The sequence below is a fragment of the Eucalyptus grandis genome, chromosome 6 (genome assembly GCF_016545825.1).
Source record: "Eucalyptus grandis isolate ANBG69807.140 chromosome 6, ASM1654582v1, whole genome shotgun sequence".
In the NCBI taxonomy this organism is placed as follows: domain Eukaryota; kingdom Viridiplantae; phylum Streptophyta; class Magnoliopsida; order Myrtales; family Myrtaceae; genus Eucalyptus; species Eucalyptus grandis.
This window is the reverse complement of record NC_052617.1, coordinates 16,338,932-16,363,549: the sequence shown is the minus strand read 5'-3', so window position 1 is coordinate 16,363,549 and position 24,618 is coordinate 16,338,932. Positions and strand designations below refer to the sequence as shown.

Here is a 24,618-nt window from a genome sequence, read left to right as displayed (position 1 = left end):
TGAGAAAATATGGCATATTAAGCCTTTATTTGGAACTTTCCTTAGAATTAAGTTAAACTCTACAATTCGGTATTTTAAAATTTCTGTCCTGGGTTCGCTTGCTTCTCACTCGAAAAAGGATAAGTAAAATATTCACTACTTCAAGCTTCATGAACACGAACAAAATCCGTTCTAGCTTAATGAGCGGGAAGCCCCACTCATGGTGAACAAGTTTCAAACTTTTTTGCTATCAAATAATTCGTTAAAAATAATAGAATGAGAGGTCACCCTCAGAGCAGCAAGATCACGAGTAAAACAGCAGCGAATTTAACTAAAACATAACCGACATGTGCTGGTGACACAGCATGCCCAGCTGAGTTGCCTCCAGGACTGGAAGGTGGAGACGCTGGAGCCCACGGAGATGGAGCCACCGGAGACCACGGTTGTGGAGGCCAGGAGCCGGGAGGTGGAGGACTGGAAGCCGGAGGCGCCTCTGGTGCTGGAGGACTGGGAGGAGGCCAGGAGCCGGGAGGTGGAGGACTTGAAGCCGGAGGCGCCTCTGGTGCTGGAGGACTGGGAGGAGGCCAGGAGCCGGGAGGTGGAGGACTTGAAGCCGGAGGCGCCTCTGGTGGTGGAGGACTGGAAGGAGGCCACGCTGCTGGCGGAGGACTTAAAGCCGGAGGCGCCTCTGGTGCTGGAGGACTGGAAGGAGGCCCTGCTGCTGGTGGAGGATGAGAAGGAGGCCACGCCGCTGGTGGAGGACTTAAAGCCGGAGGCGCTGCTGGTGGAGGACTTAAAGCTGGAGGCGCTGCTGGTGGAGGACTTAAAGCTGGAGGCGCTGCTGGTGGAGGACTGGGAGCCGGAGGCGCTGCTGGTTGAGGACTGGGAGCCGGGGCGTCCCGTGAAGTTCGGTTAGGATTTCTGGAAAATCAAATAAAGGTAAGTCAGCTCGAAGTTCACTTTCTCTTTGTATAAGATTTGAGGAAAGAGAAGAATATGAGGGAATTACATCTTGAGTAGGGTCGTGTAGAGAAGCTCATTGCAAGTGTCCGGGACTCCGGCAAGACACCAGTGACTGCAGTCGTCAGTCGACTCTGCTTGGCCAGTGTAAATGGAGGGATGGCCGTCTTTCCGGAGCTGTGTGAGCAATGTCACATCGAGCAGTTTCGCCGGCTTCTCCATCATACTAAGCACATTGCTAAGAATACCCTCTGCTGGAATGCTCGGGCCCGGATAAACTGATCCCAACACCGGTTGAGTCTGTCCTTTGCAGGTCTTTTCACTCGTTTCGTTCCAGTCCTGGCCACTAAATTCATTCGAAGGAGAGTGGTTCAGGAAAATTGATGGACAGCATTAGGACAGATCATCACTGTTAAATAGACTTGTACTGTGAAGGTAGTGTGATCTTATAAAGACCAATTAGCGAAATCAAAATTAAAACTGAGAAAGAATCGGTGAGAAAAAAGCGAGATCGTAGTTTACTTGAAATGAGCAGCAGAAATTCCCTGGAAGAAGACTTGAGTGCTCAACGGATCGATATGGCCATCGATCCATCTGGACCAAGTTGTGAGCGCTATTTGGTACGCTTCCAGTATGTCCATGTCCTTCATCGTTGTGTTCCCTACCTGGAAATAATCCCATCTGCATTACACACGAAGAGGTCGTTCATTGCTCCGTTTCGTCATCTCGTAAATTCCTAAGGGGAAAACAAAGATCGAGAATGGACCCTCTCGGTTGTCCCTGGTGTAACCACCAAAGGTACGAGTTGAAGATCAACATGTGATTGCCAGCCCATTGGTCACCGGTGGTAATACTGTCCAGCTTCAGTACTCGTCCTATCTGCTCTTGTACCTCATCTACCAGGAAATTATTTTTCAACCACTTCACTGAAACTCCGAATTCCTAGAGAGATAAGCACAGGGTTAAAAGGTTCCTGAGAACCAATAGCACTTAATTCTTTTTCACGACCAAGTTGGTCGGAACCCAGTATTTTGCGATGATGCAGCAATCTAAAAGAATCGGTCCTACCAGGAAAGAAAAATCAGAAAGGTCCCCTTCTTGTTTCAAGTTGTATGCAGACTCTGGGACAGCGGAGTGAAGCATGCACGTCAGCGACTGCCACATGTTCTTGCTCAGGGAATCCCCAACAAACAATATGTTCTTGCCCCTCTGCCTCTCCAGAAAGTCACGGCCGTCGAATCTGCAATCAACGAAGTGCTTTAGGGGACATGTACTTCTCTAGGGTATTCCGGGGGTTGAAAGAGGCAGTTGAATAGGTATATGACAGCAGCCAGAAGCATCCAATGTGCGAAAAATTCTAACAACTCCGATGATCGACTAATGTCTAATTATAACCAAAACAACAAAGCTAAAGTGAGTATAGCATTCTGGAACTGACAGACATCGACGACATACCGCGGAAGGTCGCATTTGCTGGGCTTCCATCTGTACTTAAGGTAATCCTTATCAGTCCTGCCATTCTTCAGGCAGTCGAATGCTGGGTCTATGAAGGGACAGTTTGAAGCTTCGTAGATGGGGTATGAATCATCAAAAAGCCAACTCCCTTCGTAAAGATTGCAGTTCCTTAGCTGGCAAGACACGGACCCTAATCCAATCACCAAGAAAGCCACAAAGCAACGCCAGGAACCGAACCCCGAAGCCATTTTCGACAGGGTCTTGCGGGACAGCCTGCGAGCACTGAATTTTCTAGCATACAAGAAGGAATCGGATATGACTTATTGCCTCAATGAATCCCAAAGGACGGCATGCAGGAATCATTGCCATTACATGCCTTGAAAAAATTTCCTTTTTAATACGATATTTAGCGCGTGACGATCTTCTCTACATGGAAAGAAACGATCCTCCATATCGTTTTATTCTGACAGGAAACGCGGAGAGAGGGCGGCAGATTTGTTTCCCAGTTATTCAGCTCCAAGAAAACTAGCCGGTTATGAATAAAGATACTGGCTGGCTTGAGATAAACATGGAAGGTGACAATCCTCCATTTATAGCGTTGCCATTGTAAGTTCTTTTTGGGTAGATTACACTTCACAAATACGGATTCTCTCTGAACTGTTACCACTTGTCCTTATCTTTGATATAACAGCACAGTAATGGGTATCTCTGTAAGGGATAACATAGAAGAGGAAACGAGATTACTCATAATCACTGCTTCCTTATACAATTGATTAACCAAGGAGGGACATAATTGTCGCCCTCAATGACCGCTTTTCGAATTTTCATGTTGGCGCCAATATCATCGATGTGCGCGCGCGCACTCTTATACGGAATTGGCAATGAGAATAGCATTTAGTATCTCGTTCCAAGTGTCAGGAACGCCGGCGAGACACCAATGACTGCAATCGATCTTGCCTTTGCCATGAATTCCGTCGTATTTGGAAGGGTGCCCATCTTTCCTCAGCTGCGAAAGCGTTGTTATGTCGAGCAAAGTGACAGCCACGGCGGTCGTGGACATGTTGGCTAAAACTTCCTTCACCACAGTCACTGCCGGCGGCAGACCTGAAGGATACACGGACCCTTTAATGGGTTCCGTTTGTCCGCTACACGTGGATTTTGGTTCTTTCCATTCCTCACCCCTGAAATCATTATAAGATGTCAAAGAAACGAAGCATGCATATACATGTATCGATTAATCTTTCTATCACATCAGAGGATAGAACAGAGTCGCGTATGTACCACCAGATAAAATCTTGTCAAATTAATGAAAGTTCAAGAGAGATTACTTGTAATGTGTGGGAGAAATTCCCTGAAAGAACACTTTAGTAGTGGTCGGATCGATGTTGGATTGTACCCATTTCGACCATGTGGTTAGTCCATTTTGGAAAGCAACTAAGCGGTCCATATCTTTGAGTACTTTGTCTCCTATTTGAATGTAGTCCCACCTGATACACCAAAAATAATTCAGTAACTCAAGAATGACAGCTTTTCTTCAGAGAGTTTTGATCTCACAATTTCAAAAGCATGAATTAAAACTATGCTTGAGCGAGGAGCTCCTACTGCTACTAAAGGTGAATTTATCGCCTTCATCGAAACTAATTCTCTCGCGGTTTATTCACTATATATCATACTTAACACTCGACGCGCAGCAATATCTCACGGTTGCATCTTTCCTCTGTGAAGCCACCAGTGCCATGTGTTGAAAATCAGAACGTCGTATCCTTTCCATGCAACGCCGTCAGCAATAGAGTCAAGCTTAAGGACTCTCCCCATCTTCTCCTTGACAATATCCACAAGGAAATTATTTCTTGATAGCGCAATGGATATCCCATAATCCTGCAAAACAGTATCTTAATCATCTGTCATCGTTTACTTTATAGTCCAGGAACCAGAATGACGATGATATGCAGCACTTATACGAAGTAAATAGTGTTGCAACTCATAGTAGGCAGACTAATACCGATAGCGAAACTCACCGGGAGGATAAAAGTGGAGAGACCATTTTTGGTGGAGAGAGTGTACTTGGACTTGGGAACTGAAGCATGCAATATACAGGTGAGTGACTGCCACTGATTGATGCTCAGCGAGTCGCCCACAAATAGTATCTTCTTCCCCTTCATCCTCCTCAGGAAATCCTGGCCATTGAACCTGCATCACATCATCCTATACTAATCACTTGCCTCCATGAAGAAGTTCCAGAATCCAACCGCTCCAAATTTTCGTAATCACCAAAACAGTTCGTGACTTCATAATCCAAGACAACTTTGCTTCCCTGAACACGAGACGATTTTGTGACCCAAGATAAGAGAAAATGGACAGAGAGTTCAAGTTTACGACGTAGACCTGGGTAATGCACAAGCACTGGGCTTCCATCTGTAATGCAAGTAGAACTTATCGGGCCGTCCGTTCCCCTGGCAATTAAACTGTTTCTCAATGAATGGGCATGTTGAGGTGCTGTATAGAGGGTATGATACGTCATCATACTCCCAAGTCCCTTGGAATAAATCACAATCGCCGAGGTGTTCATTTGACTCTCCTTTGGCAATGCAATGCGCTTGGAGAAGACCCGAAATGAACAGAACAGCATAACCTGAGCTGATCCAACTTTTGAGCCCCATATTTTCGGGCATGAGCACGACAGCGCACGCCGGATCCAGACAATTGGACCCCGGAAAGTTGCGAGAGAATTTATATGAAAAATGTAAATCACATGGAGTTCGCCATGTTTATTTTATTTTATTTATTTTTGAACTTACCTATCCCCCACGGCAGAGAAACTATGTCATGGATTTTGAGTGTCAACTCAGAAGAATAAGAGTGCATGATTGTTCTTAGTTCAGTTCTCAAAAACTGCGGTCAATCGTTCTTTCGTTCATCCTTCCGCTGTTCAGTCCTCCAAAGCCTCAAATATAATTTGTTGAATTGTCCCAAAAACATAAACCATGAAAGCAGACTTGCAAACTTTCGCAGTGCCTACCGAAAAAAAGGGACGGATCTGTCATTCATTTGCTTATGTTAGATGAGTTTTTCTTTTGGCTGGCTTTATCGGAAAGGCCTGCTGCCTGCTAGTTTCATCAGGAGAGAAATGAACAAAAAGAAAACGAGATTTCCACATGTCACTTTGGTTACGCAACACAAAGAGGCAACCAATCCAACAAAATCCATTGCTTTATTATCTCCTAATTCAAATTTCTCACTATGAATGGGACCCAAAATTGAGCCCATGTTTGTTAAAGAATGAGATTGTAAAGAATCTCGTTCCAAGTATCTGGAACGCCTGATAAGCACCAATGGCTACAATCCATCGCCGTTCTCCCACCGAGGCCATACATAGAAGGATGTCCATCTTTACGTAGCAGCGACAAATTTGTAATGTCCAGTAACACCACAGGCTTCTTGATCTTGCTCAGCACACCCTTCAAGACCGCCACGGCTGGCGGCGGCCCCCCTGGATAAGTCGACCCAGGCATGGGCTGCTTCTGGCCCACGCAACTCTTCGCGCTCGGTTCATTCCATTGAGTGCCGCTGATACATTAAAACACACGAGTTAGAAGGGTTACAACGTACATTGAATTTTTAAGAACTTTCATAGTATCATCCCAAATGGTTTCGAGGGTAAGTACTTGTAATGAGAGGGAGAGATTCCTTGGAAGAAAACTTTAGACTTGGCTGGGTCGATGTTGGCGTCGACCCACCCAGCCCACGTCGTCAGCGCCTTCTCGAAAGCGACCATACGATCCATGTCTTTGTAAATCTGCTTTCCATCTTGTATATAATCCCACCTGGGGGCAGCAACAAAGCATACGAAAACATTAGTCCAATTTATCCCGTATAGATCTGATGTTAAGGAAGTCGTCATCGTCGAAACGACACCGTTTTTAAATCACGTCGAGACGTACGGTTGAGTCAGCCCTCGGCGGTTCCACCAGTGCCAGGTATTGAAGATGAGCATATCAATCCCCATCCACAGCTTGCCTCCTTGGATCGAGTCGAGCTTCAAGACCCGTCCGATCGGTTCGCGCACCACATCCACTAGGTACACATTGCGATCGAGCATCACTTTAACCCCATAGTCCTGTGAAAGTACGAAAATCATGCACCGGGACAACATGTATCTCAATACAAGCCACTCAAAACAGCAACTCGCTCGTGCGCCTTTGTTAGTTCCCACTCGGCATGCCTCATCAGTTCATGATGCTACACTTGCAATGCGACACAGGAAACCAAAAAGTGCGATTACAGCTAAAAAAAAAGGGAGTACAAAGCGCGCGAGCAGCGATTTCGCGCCTTTTTTCGAGCGACTGTCGGGTGGGTGGGGGAATGGAAAGGGCTGTCAATTTGCAGTTTTGCAGGAACAGAAATCTTGACTTTTTAGAACGCTCACGAGACGTGCAAAAGATGGGCAAGAGGACCAAACGGTCGGGCAAATACACGACAAAAGCTACTGCCATTAGCCCTGGATTCATGTCTGGCTCTCAGATAGATGGGGATGGGACAGATCGAATTTTTAATAGAATCTCCCATGAAAGGTTACTCCTTTAAGTTAATACAGTTCTGCAATCAGCTCAACCTCTCTCTGGTTTTTAAGCAGACATCGGCATAGTCAATGAATGTCAGCTATTGAACCACAGTTGCACATGCAAGAAAACATGGTCATGTAGATAAAAAAACAATAAGATCTGTTTGCTACCTCTCTAATGTCAAGTAATCTAATCCAATCTAGTCTAATTCAAATGAGAGCGAAAGCATGAGAGCAGTGAAGGCACGTACTGGGATGGCAAAAGTGGAGATGTCGTCTTGTCTCGTGATGTTGTACTTGGCGTTGGGCACTGCTGAGTGAAGCATGCATGTCAGCGACTGCCACTGATTACGACTGAGTGAATCCCCCACGAACATGATTGTCTTCCCCCTCATCCTCTCTAGAAAGTCATGTCCATTGAACCTATGAAATCGATGATCAAAAACAGATAAAATCAGACAAATTGTTCATCGAAATTTCAATAATAAACCGAACACAATCTATCTTTTACTTAACATGGAATATGTAAATGGTGACAACTTATATAATATTTTGTTAATTGATCGAATTACTAATAAAATTTATTAAATGCGACTACCTAAGAGTATTATTATACATATATAATATATTTAATTGTTGAATTTGGTAAATCTCACGTGAAGTGCCCCGAATTCAAAATGAAATTTGTCAGAATTCGACACATGCTGCTCGTTGCAGCTCGTGACCGACCGTGAGCTTGACGCCGCTCACCGACCGGTGAGGTTTGAGTTTCCCGGGGAAAAGGAATCTCTGTCATTTTTCCGCTCCAACTACTCCCACGCGCTCTTCCGCGCGTGGTGACGGACGACCCAATCGGCGTGCGAGAAACTACCACCGTCCAATGCAGTGACGGACACGCGCTGATGCTCCGTGGTATAGAGGAGGGCGTGAAAAATCATTAGCCGTGTCGCCTCGCGGGACGCCCCTCACGAGTCATGAGATGCCCTCCCCCGACATGGAAGTGATTGAAATAAAAAATGAAAAAAAAATTCCGATAAATTTTTCTTATTAGAACACTAAAATGAGATCAAATTTTTTTTATAAATTACCAATTTAAAATTAATGATTAACAAGGAACGTAAATATTCACTACGTGTAACATAAAAAAAAAAAGTAAAACGATGAATCGAGAACTGTAAACTTTTCTCATTTGGAGCAAAATCTAATATTGAAAATCGACACGCGGGCCACAAATCTTTTCTTAAATTTTTTTTTTTCCGGAAAAGGGTGTATGATGGTAATCGAAATGGCAACATCTATGACCAAGATTATAATTTGGAAGTCAATCTACAATGGGGGTGGGCTTGACAAAAGGAAAGCGAAATCACGACCTTTATAAATTGTATGTCCGGACGTCACGCAAATCGGCAACTTACTATTGAACCTACTTTGTTATAAGATTCAAGGTGGGGGGCTTCCGCTGTCGGCGGGAACATTTGTGTGCACGCCAATTGTCGAAAAGACAGATTCAAGTTGTTGCGAGGGAGCTGTGCAGCCGGCACCGGAATGGGACCATGGGACCATTGCAGAACATAGAGATGCCGGTCGACTAATCCAATCAATGCCATGACGGGTTCCACTTTTTTCTGCACCTAAGGAAGCGATAAAAGGCTAGCAGGGAGAGAGAGAGAGAGAGGGTAGTACCTGGACAGGGAGCAGCCGCCGCCGAGGGGCTGCCACCGGTACTTGGCGAAGGCGACGTCGGGGCGGCCGTTCCGGAGGCAGGCGAACTCGCGCTCGATGAAGGGGCAGACGGAGGGGTCGTAGAGAGGGTAGGACGGGTCCGCCACCCAGCTCCCCTGGAACACATCACACCTCGGGGGGTCTCTGTTGCTGCCTCCCCGGGCTGCTTCGGCACCCCATGCCATCAAGGTCAGAAGAGCCAGCTTCCAGTGAAAAGAATGTGAAGGAGAAGGAGGGGGAGGAGCCCATCTGCATTGCCTCTGTACCCACCAACCCCAACCCATTTCGCTCTCACTGCAACGTAGCAACCCAAAAGGCTCTTTTTGCACAGAGAGAGAGAGAGAGAGAGAGAGAGAGAGAGAGAGTTTTTGGATTCTGGGTTACATTTAACGTAGGTGGGTGGGGAATTGAGAGAACCACAGGTCATGGGTCCACTGAGATAAAAGGGGATTGTTGGATTCAGGGCTACTTCATGTACCTTCTTTGTTATTCTTTTTTCGGGTAGCTACTTAAAATACAGGATTCGGTTTCCATTTTCGGTGGTGGGCGGGGATAGGGATTTATATAGGATTTAGGAAGTTGCAGTAGATCTGCTCTTTTTTCTTTTTTAGATAAATAATAATGGCTTGGCTTTGCTTTGCTGAGCTGTAGTTGTGGGGAGTAGCAGCCAATCACCGCCATTGATGTTGACACTTCGAATTGGTGGGGTCAACCAACTCGCCCTGGGACGACAAGTTAGTCCCCTTGGATCTCAAGGAGAGCAAACGAGACCACTTGAGATTTCTAACTTGGTTAATTCTATTGACATTAACGTAAGAGTGTTTTGGCGACCAAAGCACATGTCCTTAAAAGATTTCAATTGGGATTTAGTTTGCACATCGATATCGCCTAAATGTAAGAATACCAAGAAGGTAAAGCCGGGTATAGGACTCGATAAAGATACTAACCTATTGGGCGTACAGGATAATGCAAATATAAGGAATATATCCATAAAGCCTAGCATCTCTATAAATCAAATGGACAAGAAGTGGAGACCTTCGTATGAATGAAAGCTCCTGGTGAGCTTACACGCTTAACCGTCACCGAGAATTGAAGGCAAAGGATTAGAATATAGAGACAATTAATAGAAATGAAGTAGTGAGCTGACGAGGCAATAATCTACCATTTGTAAGAAACAATGACTAGACATGCAAGTTTTTATGGATAAAATTTTGTGTATGTAGTATTATGTATCATCATTTCTCACAGATGGAATAGATGAAGTTGGCGGAGCATCATCCACACTAAAGAGGAAAAACCTGGCACTTCCTCAAAATAATTCTTGAGGAGCAACGTATAACAAGCCTAGCTCGGGGATTGAAACACATCCAGAGCAAGAATCCGCCACTCCGCACATCTCGCCATTCAAACAATGAAAAGCTTCCATAATAGATTCCCACCTTTGCAATGGCAACCATCCACATCATAATTGCGTGTAGAAGTCGCAACATCGTCATTGTATGATTAACAATATCGAAATAAGCGGCACGAATACAACAATCAAACAACAAGCCATCGTCCCCAGTAAGAAGTTTACAATACACAACTACTGCACCGCATAATAGTCGTCGTATTCTTTATAGTATCCATTTCAGTTTCAAACGTGAACAAAAGACAAACTTCGAAGCAAAATTTAGGAGTTCCTTTCGATGGATTACCAAAAAAAGCCCTAGTTCTTTCAAAACCAAATTAACTCAAAACATAGCAAACCATTTCTTATTTTCTGTTCTGCCAGTAATCAGTATCCGGATTTATCAGATAGAGATCATTAGTAGATGTAGAAGAAGCAGTTCCAGTCCACGGCCCATCAGTGAGCATGCTCTCGGTGATATTCTCGCCAACTGCCTGATCTTCGTCACTTTTGAAATGCTTCCTCATGGCCTCAATTGTCTCCTCCGTTATGATAGCGCCCTCAGAGTCCAGCACTGGAACAGCAGCCTTGCCTTCAAGCATGCTAACTACAGATGACATCGGCGGCCTGAGTGCTGGAGTTACATTAGTACACAGCAGAGCTACCTTTATCATCGCCAGCACCTCCTTTTCGTCAAAATGAGAACCCAGCCTCTGATCAACTAGATCCATCAAATTTCCTCTCTCCTTCAAAACTCGTGCCTAGAAACAGAAATGGAAAGGAAGATATTTCCCTCAAGCTACAGGTACTGATCAGTTGTAGAATATGCTCAGAATACTAAAACGGAAGAAGGAGATATATTCTGCCCTCGATAATTTCATGACAAATGCAGTTGATAAACACCTGCTAGTTTTTCATCTTCATTGTAAGTTATATTTGGAAGGAAAAAATCGAACAAGTCAATACAGATGAAACATGATTTCTTTAACATTTTTAAGTAAAAGTTAGTAAACTTAAAACTTGTTAATCACTTACTAACATTCACCGGTCGCAAAAAAATTACCACCACTGCTTTAAAATCACCAGCTCTTATTGAGTTTTACTGGCAGGGATTATTTGTCAGTTTGTCATTACAAGAAACAGGACTATCAATTCTAATTTAACGAGAATTACCTGACTATGCAACTTAGGTGAATCAGATTTAACAGGGACTAATAATGATTGTTTTAGCTAATGATTGGCTTACTTAAAGCACAATAAAATCTAATTTTTGGACTCAATTACATGGATGTGAAGAAGTCAAATCTAAATTGAAAGTATATCAATATTTGGGTCAAGCATGGTCTTGAAAACTTTTTAAATCCAATACTAATTGTCAAAACTGCAAAGTACTCGACCAACTTGTTTGGCGCTAATGAAACTACAGGGAGTATGAATGTCACGCATAAAACTATGAGGACTAAAACAAAACCAACCCAAATTTTAAGGACCCCAAATTTCAATGAATAGAATTGTCTTCAATCCAAAAAAGAATCTACATGATCCCTTCTTTCAGGAGGCAGCCCATTGTTTCCAGTTTCAATGTGTCACTAGGTAAATTCCAGTTTCAGTTTCTTAGAACCAGACTAATCCGTGACCACCCCCACCCCAAGTCGCTCATCTTGAGCATGAACACCATAGGCCGGCTACTGCAAGGATTACTTGCTCCTTTCAAATTCAGTATAGACCAACATAACAAGAATAATTGGATTAATTTTAAATGACAAATTGCACTTAACAGCATGACAATTCGTTAAACAGGTTTCAAAAGCTGGTAACTGTAACTCTCATTTGCAACCATTAAAAGTGCATATGAGGAGTTCTATACTATGTTCACACTTCCTTAATCCATCTCTCAACCGGCACAAGCAGAGATTTAAATATCATAATAAGAAACTTTTGAATGCTAGAGTTAATTACCCAATCGAGTAGATAAAAGCATTTCTCCTTCTTTTGGTAACTGGTGTTGCTCTGGCCACTAACAACTTCTAAGGCAACAATGCCAAAACTATAGACGTCGGCTTTTTCAGTGAGGTAACCATGCATTGCATACTCCGGTGCCATATATCCACTGCATAACAAGAAAAGAGCTGGTGTTTGTAACATGGCAAATGTCTTCAATAGCACTTAATATTTTCTTCCAAAGACCATCCCTCTTATCTTCCTAAAATACAATATAAGGAGATATTCCTAATCATGACACAATGGTTTCAAGAGTCATGGAAAAAACAAGTGCATTCTAGAAATTTTTTAGTAGGATTCCGCTGAGAATATTTCAAAATAATAAAAAAAAAAGACATTTGTAGTTTTTATATAACTTTCAGGGGACATATAGCTTCTTAGTTGGAAAACAAGTGCATCCTTATAACTTGGAAAGAGGCTCATTAACTGAAATAAGAGTTGGAAACAGGCTGAGACAAGGTCTGAATACATAGGCAGCAGCAGTAGGAGGATTCCTAAAGCCAAGCCCAGGGGCAAGAAAACTTCTTAATATTGTTGTTGTCGACGTTGCTGTAGCAATAGAAAAACAGCCTTACATTTTCTCGCTAGCTTTCTAACCCTTGTGATTCATGTGCTTGCTTAGTAATTTTGGTTTTATTCTTTTGTAATTCACTTGAGAGTGCACCATCTATGTTTATGTCTTGTAAAGTATATTTACGAAAAATTGAACTTTTCATGCAAAGGAATATATATATAGATAATTTACACTGAAATCCATAACGTATAGTAGTTTTTCTTATTCATTAAATTGTTTTACATTAAGTACATTGTCATTGGAAAAACATAATAAAAATAATTAAATTACATGTCAATATAGGTTGTTAAAAAGTATTGCGTCATAATTGTATCGTAATATTTTCATATGCTTTTTGCATGAGAGAATAGATTAGGTACGGCATAATGAATTACTTTCCGAAATGTTTTTCTCCACTTCTTAATGTATTTAACAAAGCGTGTAGAATACAATCAATCTTTTGATTAATATCTCAGGTAAGCAGATAAAATTTTTCCAGAAACTGCATTAGATCATCTAAGTTTATTGAGATAATGAAATTGTTTATGTTATAGTTATTTTTTGTTGAGCAATTACTGCTAGAGTTAGTAGAAAGAACTTACAGTTCTATGTTTTCCCTGATCAATCACATTTTTTCATGAACAGGTCGACTTTCTACACATGTCAACGCAAACGTTTGAAACATTTGAACATGCTTATTATATATTTTTCTGTGTGTATACAACTTCTATATGCAAAAAAAATAAAATTTCCTCATACAATAATCAACGGAAACATAGGCAAATTAGCTCTATTGCCTATAATATCAACTTATAGCTAAATTAACGATTACACAAGTTAATATTAATGGTAATTAACATTTTTTCCTAATTAACATGAAGAGCGGTGGGAGAGGCGTGGAGCTTTGTGGTTAAGCCCCATTCGTTGAGCACCATGCTTTGGGATGATGTGAGTCAACCACAGAGCTCCATTCGACTCACCTTTCTTAAATTAGACGAGATATTTCTACTCCATTCTTTTACGTTGTCACTAACTCCTAATTAGGTTAACAGGAACATAAAACAAGAAACTTACTAAGTTCCAGCAATCTTGGTGCTAATATGTGTGCTGTCCTCCTCATCAAGTTTTGCTAAACCAAAATCTGATATTTTAGAGTTGAGATCCTTATCCAGTAAAATATTAGTAGCTTTAATGTCTCTATGCACAATCTTTAGCCTTGACTCTTCATGAAGATATGCCAACCCCCTGGCAATACCCACACATATCTTGTGTCTTGTCGCCCAATCCAGCTTTAACTGAAATTCTTCAGGACCTTCAATTGTATCAGAAGACATCAAAACTGCTTTACTGCCATGTCATTAACTGAAGACAGTGAAGCACAATGTGATATCAAATTACCAAATAAAGCGCGAGCAAGACAGTTATTTTCCATGTACTCGTAAACCAGCACAAGTTGATTTCCTTCAATGCAGCATCCATAGAGTTTCACAAGATGTGGATGTTGAAGAGCAGAAATCATCCCAAGCTCAGTCACAAACTCACGATTTCCTTGCTTTGATTTGGACGAAAGCTGCTTCACTGCTATAGTGGTGCCGTCTGACAGAAGACCCTGCAATTGAACTTTGGCATAAGATTTATGCTGTGAAGATTTAGATACATTGAACGCTGCTTTCTACAATTCTTTTCTTTTGGGAATTGGGGGAAGTTAGTTCACCGATTTTCCAGCATACCTTGTATACAGAACCAAAACCACCTTCTCCAATCTTATTGGCAACATCAAAATTGTTTGTGGCAGCTTTAATCTGTCGCAAGGGAAATGAACCGATTTGCAATGCTAGAACCTTCAAATCTGCATAGCATTTTGGAACTTTTAAGAATTTGGAGGAGTCAACAGCTAAAGTATGCAATCTACTATCTAACAAAGACGTAGCATTCCTTCTCAATGTACCAGAAAACCTCATTATAACTATTTTGTCTGAGCAAGTTCAGGACAGTACATCCTAACATCTTGAAATTTATTTTCTGGGGAACTCTGGCTTCGGTTGGTAGTATGTACTTTGAAAAATGAAATGAGAATGTCCTCAGGGTATTTAGTAGCAGGGGGAAAGAAAAATCATAGAAAAAACTCACTTTGGAAACGTAAGGCAAGGTTTGTATGTTTCGATATTTCATATAGCCAAAGTTCCAGCATTTTATTTCGACATCTCAAAACACATACTTAGTATATGGTCGATTGTGCCCCCAAGGAGACCCAATACACACAAACACATCTAAGAAACAATCTACTGTCCCCTTCCCATATTTATCTATTTCTTCATTTTTAAGATATCTAAATAAAAACTTCGTTCGTCAAGTGTAACAAATGGATCGATGACACTTTAGCTGTGTTATGGCTTACCAATAAATTGTTTTCTTTTTGTGTCAAATAGAATTTCCAATGCAATGCACAAATGTCGTGTATCAATAGTTATACGGGAGAATTGTGTAACCTAGTCTCAATATTGATGATGCATTGTGATTACCCCTTCCCCAACCAGAAAAGGTAAGGAGGAGGAGGAGTCACGCACCAACAGTTTGACAGGACAACTGTGTGAAATATAAATGATGAGATGTGATTACCCCTCCATTAGCCCAAAAAAAAAAAAAAAGTGATAACCCCCTGCCTCCAACAGAAAAAGAAAAAAAAGAATAGGGAAGGGAGAAATATATTCAGAATGCATTACATTCTATTTCTAGACAGATATAGGTGAACAATATAACAGAGATTCCAGGAATGTAATTACCTTGTGCCATTTCATCTTCACGTCCAAGACATCCTCTCCACCAAAGGATAACCAGGAAAAGAAAAACTACAAAAACTATAGCAGCCACAATCCCGACCACAGTGCCAGCAGATATGCTGGCTGACTCTCCTTGGATTTTAAAGCCTGCAGTGAAGAAAGAACAACATATGTTTACCCACAACTGTTCAAGTAAATGGGGTAGACATACATGCAGAAAAATATCGGTAGCTTCCTGGTGAATGCAGAAGCCAACAGACGGGACAGCAAACTAATTGAGAATCAAGAGGACATGAAAACTGCTCAGAACACTCTGCAGAAACTATCAGATTAAGGAGCACCTTGGAACATGTGATACTAAATACAAAGGGAAAAAGAAAAGAACAAGAAATATATTCTTCATTCTCCAGGCTGTACTATATAATACAGGTGCAATGGTCGTTGATCCGTAGCAGAAAAGCAAACGAGGCTATCATTTCAAAGTATGAATGGAAGTGATCAAAGATACATAGAGAAAACAATCTAGATAGAAAGAAAACAAAGCATACCATAGCCAATTTTCTCCTCCTAAGAGACAAATAATAGACAATAGTCAGCCACTATGGAAATTATTCTGATCAACTGTAACAGATGCCAATGGCTTGAATCCAACAGTGGACATTTGCAACCAAACCAAGTAATTGAATAGCCTATTAATGACTTCTGGTGCAAGACCCAAAAAAAAAAGAGTACTTTTTTTCCAATATGAAGATGAGTAACTCTTTCAACAGAGAAGCACCAAAAGAAACATGGAAGCGTCTGTCTGCATACCAGGATAGACGGAGATAGCAGATATAAGAGGACCATAAACTCCTCTGGTAGGTATAGCATTGGTTCCTTTCCCAGCCCAATATAAGCGTATCTCCAGAGTGCCCTTGGTCACATTGGCAGTAAAATTTCTTATGACCTCCTTTCCTACTCCACCTGCTTCAGTCACAATGTTGAAATCTTTCCACACCAATTTCCCCTGAAATAATGTTTAATTTGATTCAAGTTGAGTGTCTCCACATTGAATAAGGTGAAACTCAGTCTCAACAGAATGTACAAATTGTGAAAAGATCTTGATTTGCAAATACAAGGTATTTTGATAAAACAACCCAACCATAACACATTGAATGCTTTATATGCTTTACATATTAGAATCAGCACTACATAATGCCCAAAATTTACCTGTATATAAACATTAAAGGCTCGCCTTCCAAGGCTCATATAACTCTTGTTGCCTGTGAACCTTATCTCCGCAAAATGAAGTCTTACATTGTAGATCCCATTAATCAGACAAAAACCATAATAAGTTAGAGAGATAGCAGAACGTCGTGCCTTCATGTAAAGCTGGGCATTATCCTTGGACAGAATGGATATACTGTCATTGTTAACTATATAATTATCTGCTTCAATAGAGTCATCCAGGAAATGACCAGTGCTACTGTAGCCCCAGAACTTTCCATCCGGAAGGAACTTGAAGCAGATGTAAGCGACACTGAATCATCATCGTATATGTTGTCCCCTATTTCAACTTCGCCCCCACCACAATTTATGAAGAGGTTATGCCGATCTGGATGGAGTAAAGAAATAGCCACAAAGAGAAAAATCAAATTTTCTTCTTTCTGTTAATATGGAGCGGACTTTCCAGACACACTAAATAAACTAGCGTTCGTTTATTGGAAAATCACATAGAAACTCCCAAGTTTATCAGCAACACATTATTCCACGGAGGTGGCTTTTAGAATTTCTAGAGTAATAATTATGCATTAACCATCAAAGATTGACACGATAGCCAAGAGGAGAGTTGACAAGGAAATGCACAGAGAGTATGATGCAATATCAGGATCTGATGATAATGATAGGCTATACAGCAGACCAACTTACTTTCTGGACAATCCCGACTTTTCAAACATGCAGGAAGCCCACTTGTGGCAGGATATGAGGTTCTGAGCAAGTAAACAAAGATTTTAATGTTACAATCATCATCACATAAAAAATTAAAATGCAGGTCCTTGGAAATCCAAGTCACTTGGTGAAAATTTTTATCTCAAACATACGCATTGTCAACTGCCGAGCTTGCGAACAAGTTGCTGTAGAGAAAAGACAAAATCAACATTCAGTAGAGAAATGAAAATTTTGTACATCTGCAGGATTATAAGTTACTTATAACTGCACATTTGAGGGGAGCCCTCGACTTAGACTGAAGGAAGTAGTACATACATAGATCGTTCTTCGCATCTTGTGTTTGTAGCATTGAAGTTGTTGTATGATAGATCACTACACAGAGAAATAGTCAACCGTTTCCGAAATCTCATCAATTTGGAAAATACACTGAATGTCATTCCATCAAATGATTATTATGTACAAAAAGGGAGACCAGTCGCAAAATATGGACAGTTAAGGCAAGTGGAAAAGCAAAAACATCACAAGGTAATGAAAGTAATATGTCATCTTTATTCAAGAAATCTAACCTTAAAATATTAAAGGGAGAAAGACTAATTGGAGTGAACAGAGACCTTAGAACTAGTGGGAGTGCATAAATACATTTTTACCCACTAACAGCACAACAGACATGATATATAAGGCAAAGAGGCACAAATAGAACTGTGATTCCAACGACTCCTAAGTCAGATCTTCTTATTGGAAAATATCCAGACCACTATTTCTTGTTAAAACTACCTCATAAAAGCTTCATCCTTATTTCTGTAAGATAATATCAACTTTCTCCTAGGCACACTCATTTTGGTTGCAGAGTTTCTCAAATACTTAAACCTATAAACATGCCCAAGCAACTAATCATATTGTGTGGGTCATGTGTTAGACAAACTTTCAAAGAGGATTTATGGGAAGCAAAAAATTTCCAAATGTCATTTTTATCATTCCAAGAGGTTTGAAAAAGATCTAGGGTTGTGAAGAGCTTTTCCTATAGGGGATAGTGGGGGCTAACTCGGCACTTCTAAGAAAATCCGATTTATATTCTGTCATACAATTCAGCCTCTTGTCTTGCATATAACTTTCCAAAAGACAGATCCCAACAAGGAGAAAGGTACTTATGAAATCTCCATTTAACTCTATAGGCTACAAATCAGAAAGATGCAAGATGGGAGTGCAAAATTGCTTACTACAGTGCAAAATTAGCAAAGATAGAGCTAGACGCAAATTAGTAATTAAACAAGCCATTATCTTCGGGCAGCAAAGCTTACACATTTTCTGCTTTCTTCAGGATCCAATTAGGCACTGCTCCAGTCAATTGGTTTCCAGTCAGATAGCTAAACAAGATTATTGGAATCGAGTCAGTTTCCGTGTACTTTTTGAATTCAAACCGAAAAATCACAGAGCAGATTATAAGCATTAATTATTAGAGGTCTAGGAAAAAATCTGTTAACTCATGATATCAATATAGAGCTTTCAGCTGGAGATGAAAGATAAAGAAAATCAATGACAGAGGAAAAACTTGATCCTTGCAAAACTTGGAGAGCATGGGTTGCCATAACACTGGTACAGAAAGCTGAACATTATGAAGGATACTATCATACTAGCTTATTAACTATTTCCTCGCGATAATGTTTGTCCTTCTAAGACATAAAATAAATAATGAGGGAAAATGTGCCAAACAGTCAATCGTTGAGCAAAAGGATGAAAAGATGCGCCATTGTTAAACAGTCCAAGAAGTTTAGGACTACAGTTTCTCATCATTTTCAAGACTAGGGACAGGATATCAAGGTCCTATCCGCAGACCTTCAAGATAGCACGTAAGAACTGCACTCACCAAACAATCTATGGCCATTGCCGTGGAAAGAACCAAATAGAGAGCCTACGGACTTTTGCTATCTTTAATCTCCTATACATCATAAAACTGGCGCACAGGACATGCATTAAGTACATACGCATACAACTGTCAAATATTTAAGTAACACTGATCCATTCATCTCTTCCAGCATAAACAAGTAACTCTATTGAAACTTGTGAATCGTGCTCTTTAAGCAACAGAATATCATTGATCTACATCTGCTCCAAGACTAGAGTCCCACCAAAATAATTAGTCGACAACAAACATAAATTCATAACCCAAATCATTGTAAAATTCGGATGGTGAAATAATAAGCATTCAAGACACAAGGACTTTAAGGGATATAAACTGGATGTGTTATCACGGTCTATGTTCTATTGATAGCTCAACTACTTTACAGTAAGAGTTGCCTATAGCTTGGCCACTGGAACAACTTGCGATTTTAGATTCTCATCTAATATACGAAAAAGAAGCCTAAGTCCAGCATCAAAGTACTTACATATAATCTACATCTACCAGGCTGCTAAAGTTGTCAGGGATTTCGCCACTCAATTTGTTGAAGCTGAGGTCCCTGCAAAACAATTGAATGGAAAGGAGACAAATATAATGAGAAGATAGTTTTAACGGACTCCTACTGGACACTCTTTGAGTATACTTTGGAGGATTACAGACATAGACAACATCAATGAACCTACAGGTCCAGTTCAGTTTTTTAGACATACAGGTCAACTGCCTGGTGCCTATGTTTTCTACTAGACATTCCTATCCAGAGGCATTCATTGCATAAAATCCATGTGCATCAAGTTGGTCACACGCCATACATATACAAAAATTCTGCTGTAAATCAAATTTGCAACTTGCAAATTTCAATTTATATAACTAGAAATGCTACTCCAGCAATAAATTATATGCATCCCATGGAATGCAACATATTATAGTTCAAATTAGGAGATTCCATTTATCAAATAGGACCAAAACTAAAGCTAATCATAAAAATTGAACAGATCTCCTTCATAACATTTTATTCATGAATAAAGGGATGATGACTAAATACTAGGATGCTAAAAGAGTAGAATATCAGCTTGAGTGAATAATAAAATAAAAAATAAAATGAGGATTTCAAAAAACAGGAAAGCATGATTCTGCAGTCCAATATAATTATCAATGGAGAAATTACAACCTAGTCGAACCTAAAGAAAAGGAAATGGGGTATATGATAAAGCCGCACAAAACCACAGAAATTCGGTCATTCAAAATGTCGAACAAAGAATAAGCATTGATGGCTGATGATGACAGAATGGCAAAAACTGCTGTTAAATGTAGCATTTATAAAATCTTACAAAGATGACCAGATGAATAAGAAGAATTGACTTGCATAGAGATGCATTTGAAGCCATGCTCTTGTTCAAACAAAGAATGTTATGGCTGACAAATATATGACAGTCAAGCATGAAACTCCAGTTAGATATTGTGGGGCTGAGACTCGAGAATGCAAGCCACTAGAAGGAAAGTTTCCAGATGATCAAGCACTGGAAGCCTCCATTGAAGTTAGTAAATTACACAAAATGGGCACCACAACCAAGGTAAGAATTCTTGTGGTTTCTATTCCTGGCAAAGTGAGAACAAAGAAAGAAAAGGTCCATCTACTTCTGCGCGAAACTGTATATTCTAAGCCAGAGGCCACATCACCAGGCACTTAAATGCCACATCACGATTCATAATTCATCAATATCAACAGAAAAGATCAAAACACCATTGAAGTCAGTAAGGGACCTTCAAGCCATCTTAAATGGGTTCCTTAACTGCAGCCAATAGTCAACCATAAACTAGTAGATTTTCAGTCATTAAGGGTAAAATTATCTATTCTGCTTGGAATAGGAAAAGGAGAAAGCCGTTTTCCACTCACAATATTTTTAGCTGTGTCATTCCTGCTAGATAACCAGGTAGCTCTCCTGTGAGATTGCAGCTCCTCAGAATCCTACAAGAAAAAAGCACTGATGTTATCACGTTGCTAAGATGATTTGGCTTTTTTGCATAAAGTAAACTATCTGTGCAGGAGCATCGGTCTCACAGTCTCTGAATATTCGTACTGCTAAGTTGTGGAACTGGGGACTCAGGTCCCTCGAGGTCACTTATGCTCCTGCATATCAAAATCAAATGGGGAATTTTATTTGATTGATACCATATTAAAGAACGGAGAGATCAGATCGAAATGCCAAACTTCCATACTGACAAGTAAATCAAATTCTTCAAAAGTGCGATCCCAGAGGGAATTGGCCCTTGCAATCCACTTCCTTGAATAGCCCTGATAAGACAATTCACAGATTAAATTATCTTGGGGGTATATCTATATAGACCGACTTAAAAGGTGAAGAAGCATTAAGCCTTACAGTCTGCTGAGATTTGTCCAGTTCTGAATAAAATGAGGTATCTGTCCCGTGAAATTATTATCACTGAGTCGCCTACAGTGCATTAAACCACAAGATTCATATGAAGAAAAAAGAATAGAAGTATCTAGATATATTAGCAGAGTTTATGGAATCTGGAAACTAACAGCTCCTGCAGTGCCGTCAATTCAGCAAATCTCGGAGGCAGCTCCCCAGTGAAATTATTTGACGAAAGGCACCTGAAACAAGAAAACCCAATGGTATCACATTGGTCAATTGAACTTGAATGCTGATCTCTCAACAGATCACTCCAATTAATAAATTCCCCTCGCCAGACACAAAATCATCAGCGAATAAATAACTGGATGAAAGATACAGAATTTGCATCCAGAGACTCACAATCGACGTAACCGGGACAAGTTCCCGAGCTCTGGAGGCAGAGGTCCAGAGAGCTGATTGATCTCGACGACTCTGAGCAGAATGAGAATGTTAAAATCTCGAAACATCAATCAAATTTAAAACAGCGAAGAGGCTAAACGCGAGCGTCGGGATGAGGGGTCACTTACAAAACTTCTAGTGTGGATATGTTTCCCAGCTCCTTCGGGATTGGACCAGTCAATCGGTTTCCGAGTACAGAACTGCACCCCGCGTTTCCCCCAATCAGTAGAAGATACACTCGCAATAGAGAGAGAGAGAGAGAGAGAGAGAGAGAGAGAGAGAAGCACATACATGTTGCGCAACTTCGTAGAGCCCCATTCTTTAGGAATCGTGCCGTTCAGGTAGTTCCGGGTGACGTCACTGTTTACAGAGACAGAAGACGGCGACGATGACGACGATGAAGAAGAAGAAGAAGAAGAAGAAGAAGATGGAAAATGGAGGGAGAGAGTGCTTACAAGTTCTCGAGAAAAGGCAATCTGAAGAGTCGAGGCGGAAGAGTGCCGGAAAGAGACTGCTGCTTCAGAACTCTGCTTTCACAATGACACGAAGGCTTTATTCTATTGTGACTTGTTTTCAATATATAAAACAAATTACGTTATTCTATTTTCAATAGTAATTGAGGAAATATATAATAGCATGATTGAAATGATAATTATATAACAATTCGAGCATTAATTGATCTAATTACCAAATCATCATTATGCGATAAATAATACAAAATCAAAATACAACAATGATTTGGATAACCATGATAATGGAACCAACTTTATTGTTGTATTAATAATTTTAATACAATAAATGATCACATAATGTCAACATGATATTTACCTATTATTTAATGTTTTAGTACGAAATCGAAGAGCCGCTTGTAAATACCACTAATTTAAATTGAAACTTTATTACTTTATCAAAAACTTTAAAGATCTCCTTACTGTTCAAAAAACACTTTTAGCCAATTACCCTTAATAAAACTAACCCTATTTTGTTTATTAATTCATTGTCAAAGTTGAAAGTTTGACAAGAAATTGATCATATAACTAGGACATGATAGAAAAAAAGAAGTGGCGATGTTTCTTTCTATTCTTTCTCTTCGTATTTCATCTCATCTGTATGATTTGAATTTCAAAAATGAGAATAACTATTCATAAGTGCGATTACTTTCATGGTAAATTTCAATGACGATCCATGAATTCAGTGGATTTTACGGGGCGAATTTCATTTCGATTTTCTAATCCGATGAATTTCCACTTTTTATTTGTATTCAAAACATTTTGACCTAAAAATATAAGCCGATCTTTTTGGTGAAATGCTAAAATGGCGCCGAATATTGGCTCCGTGTTCGCCACGTCAGCTAGCTAACCTTACAATGAGACAAAAAAAAATTGTAAAATTCACGAAATTCAGAGTCTTCTCTCCAATTTTTTTCTTTTTTTTTTTTTGGGGAGAGAGATACATGCTGGTGACATGGCAAACGGTGGTGTTGTCGATGCCGTAGGTGGAAATGGAGTTGCAGGCGACGTCGTTAGTAGTGTCATCAGGCGGTAATCCGTCACTCCATACCCCTGTTCTACTACATGGATCTAAATCGAAATCCCAGTTGCTTTTTCCTAATGTCTCTGCTATTTCTTTCAATGCAGCCACTGGAAGAGAAAAGAGGTCGTCAAGCCGAAGAGACCGCCCAATATATCATGCGTAGCAAGCACAAAACGATGTTAGAGATTCGCCTGCGTGCACTTGAGGTTAAATGCATGCATGAACATCTTTCTATCCGTTAAAAAAGGAAGCACAAGCAAATACAGCTTGGTGAAGGCGCCAGCCAAAAACAGGAGGAGGAACAAGGAACGGTACGAGGAAAGCAATACAAAGATTGGTGGGTTTCACCTTCGTCATCCGGCAGACAAGTGGTGGCGGCGGCGGCGAAGTTAGTAATGCATAGAAGGACGAGCACCGAGAAGAGAGATTGAGCCAAGAAGAGATTCGCCATCATTCAGAGGATTCAGAGAGGAGTTCAGAGAGAGAGAGAGATTGATTGTTAGTGAGTGGTCTAGTTTCATGCATTTATGTAGGAAAAGGGATAAAGACTTTCATACTTCAGAGAAGGAGGAGCAAGAGTGATGTGTGAAAGCAAGAGAGACGACCTAAAGTCTTCCCCTTATAAATGTTTATTTGGAAAGAAGTGTCATGAATGATCTTGAACATTAATTTTTATTCAGTACAATCCCTAAAATTTAGTTCAGTGTGCAATGCCATTTAGTTTAGCCCGCAAACTATATGGAAATGTTCAATATTATCATTTTATTAATTTAGGTTTATAGATTATATTGAACAAATCATAAGTTCATTAATTATATTAAACATTATGATAAAGTTCATGAATCACATTGAATAAATTAAAAGTTCAAGGGTTACATTACATATCATTTCGGTCCCAAGCTCAACCAACATAGAGAGATGATTGTTAACTGAGTGGTCCAACTTCACCCATTTATGGAGGAAAAGAGGGAGGGCGGACAAAGACTCTCTGCTCTTGTACATCTACATAGGAGAGCGAAAGTGATGTGTGAAAGCAAGAGAGACG

At 40.4% G+C, this 24,618-nt stretch overlaps 4 protein-coding genes across 5 annotated transcripts; all 4 read right to left on the bottom strand.

Annotated features, from left to right (window-relative positions):
* Positions 1-984: 984 nt before the first annotated feature.
* On the bottom strand, positions 985-2,642 carry LOC104451594 (protein trichome birefringence-like 42). Its single transcript, XM_039314399.1, has 5 exons — positions 2,395-2,642; positions 2,008-2,179; positions 1,706-1,881; positions 1,462-1,620; positions 985-1,285 (listed from the first exon to the last, which is right to left on the bottom strand). The coding sequence occupies exons 1-5, from the start codon at positions 2,640-2,642 to the stop codon at positions 985-987; spliced, it is 1,056 nt and encodes a 351-aa protein (XP_039170333.1).
* A 617-nt stretch (positions 2,643-3,259) lies between these two features.
* Positions 3,260-5,054, bottom strand: LOC104451593 (protein trichome birefringence-like 41). The gene is made up of 5 exons (XM_010066214.2): positions 4,780-5,054; positions 4,413-4,584; positions 4,097-4,272; positions 3,723-3,881; positions 3,260-3,575 (listed from the first exon to the last, which is right to left on the bottom strand). The coding sequence occupies exons 1-5, from the start codon at positions 5,052-5,054 to the stop codon at positions 3,260-3,262; spliced, it is 1,098 nt and encodes a 365-aa protein (XP_010064516.2).
* Positions 5,055-5,505: 451 nt separating this feature from the next.
* On the bottom strand, positions 5,506-9,211 carry LOC104448602 (protein trichome birefringence-like 41). 2 transcript variants are annotated; one of them, XM_010062453.3, is made up of 5 exons: positions 8,639-9,211; positions 7,207-7,378; positions 6,336-6,511; positions 6,060-6,218; positions 5,506-5,961 (listed from the first exon to the last, which is right to left on the bottom strand). In XM_010062453.3, the coding sequence occupies exons 1-5, from the start codon at positions 8,959-8,961 to the stop codon at positions 5,667-5,669; spliced, it is 1,125 nt and encodes a 374-aa protein (XP_010060755.3). In that variant the 5' UTR covers positions 8,962-9,211; the 3' UTR covers positions 5,506-5,666. The 2 variants fall into 2 exon arrangements, with proteins under 2 accessions (XP_010060755.3, XP_039171074.1); XM_039315140.1 differs by lacking the exon at positions 8,639-9,211 and adding an exon at positions 7,685-7,916.
* A 945-nt stretch (positions 9,212-10,156) lies between these two features.
* LOC104448601 (probable leucine-rich repeat receptor-like serine/threonine-protein kinase At3g14840) lies at positions 10,157-24,059 on the bottom strand. Its single transcript, XM_039316015.1, is given in 25 exon segments — positions 10,157-10,828; positions 12,027-12,177; positions 13,696-13,933; positions 14,020-14,230; positions 14,352-14,470; positions 15,405-15,548; positions 16,212-16,407; positions 16,611-16,901; positions 16,904-16,995; positions 17,310-17,371; positions 17,483-17,515; positions 17,646-17,702; positions 18,629-18,694; positions 19,715-19,786; positions 21,122-21,193; positions 21,287-21,355; positions 21,449-21,520; positions 21,606-21,677; positions 21,770-21,841; positions 22,002-22,073; positions 22,169-22,240; positions 22,332-22,400; positions 22,496-22,567; positions 23,494-23,680; positions 23,922-24,059. Coding segments are annotated over 25 exon segments (3,063 nt in total). The 5' UTR covers positions 24,028-24,059; the 3' UTR covers positions 10,157-10,432.
* Between the last annotated feature and the right edge of the window lie 559 nt (positions 24,060-24,618).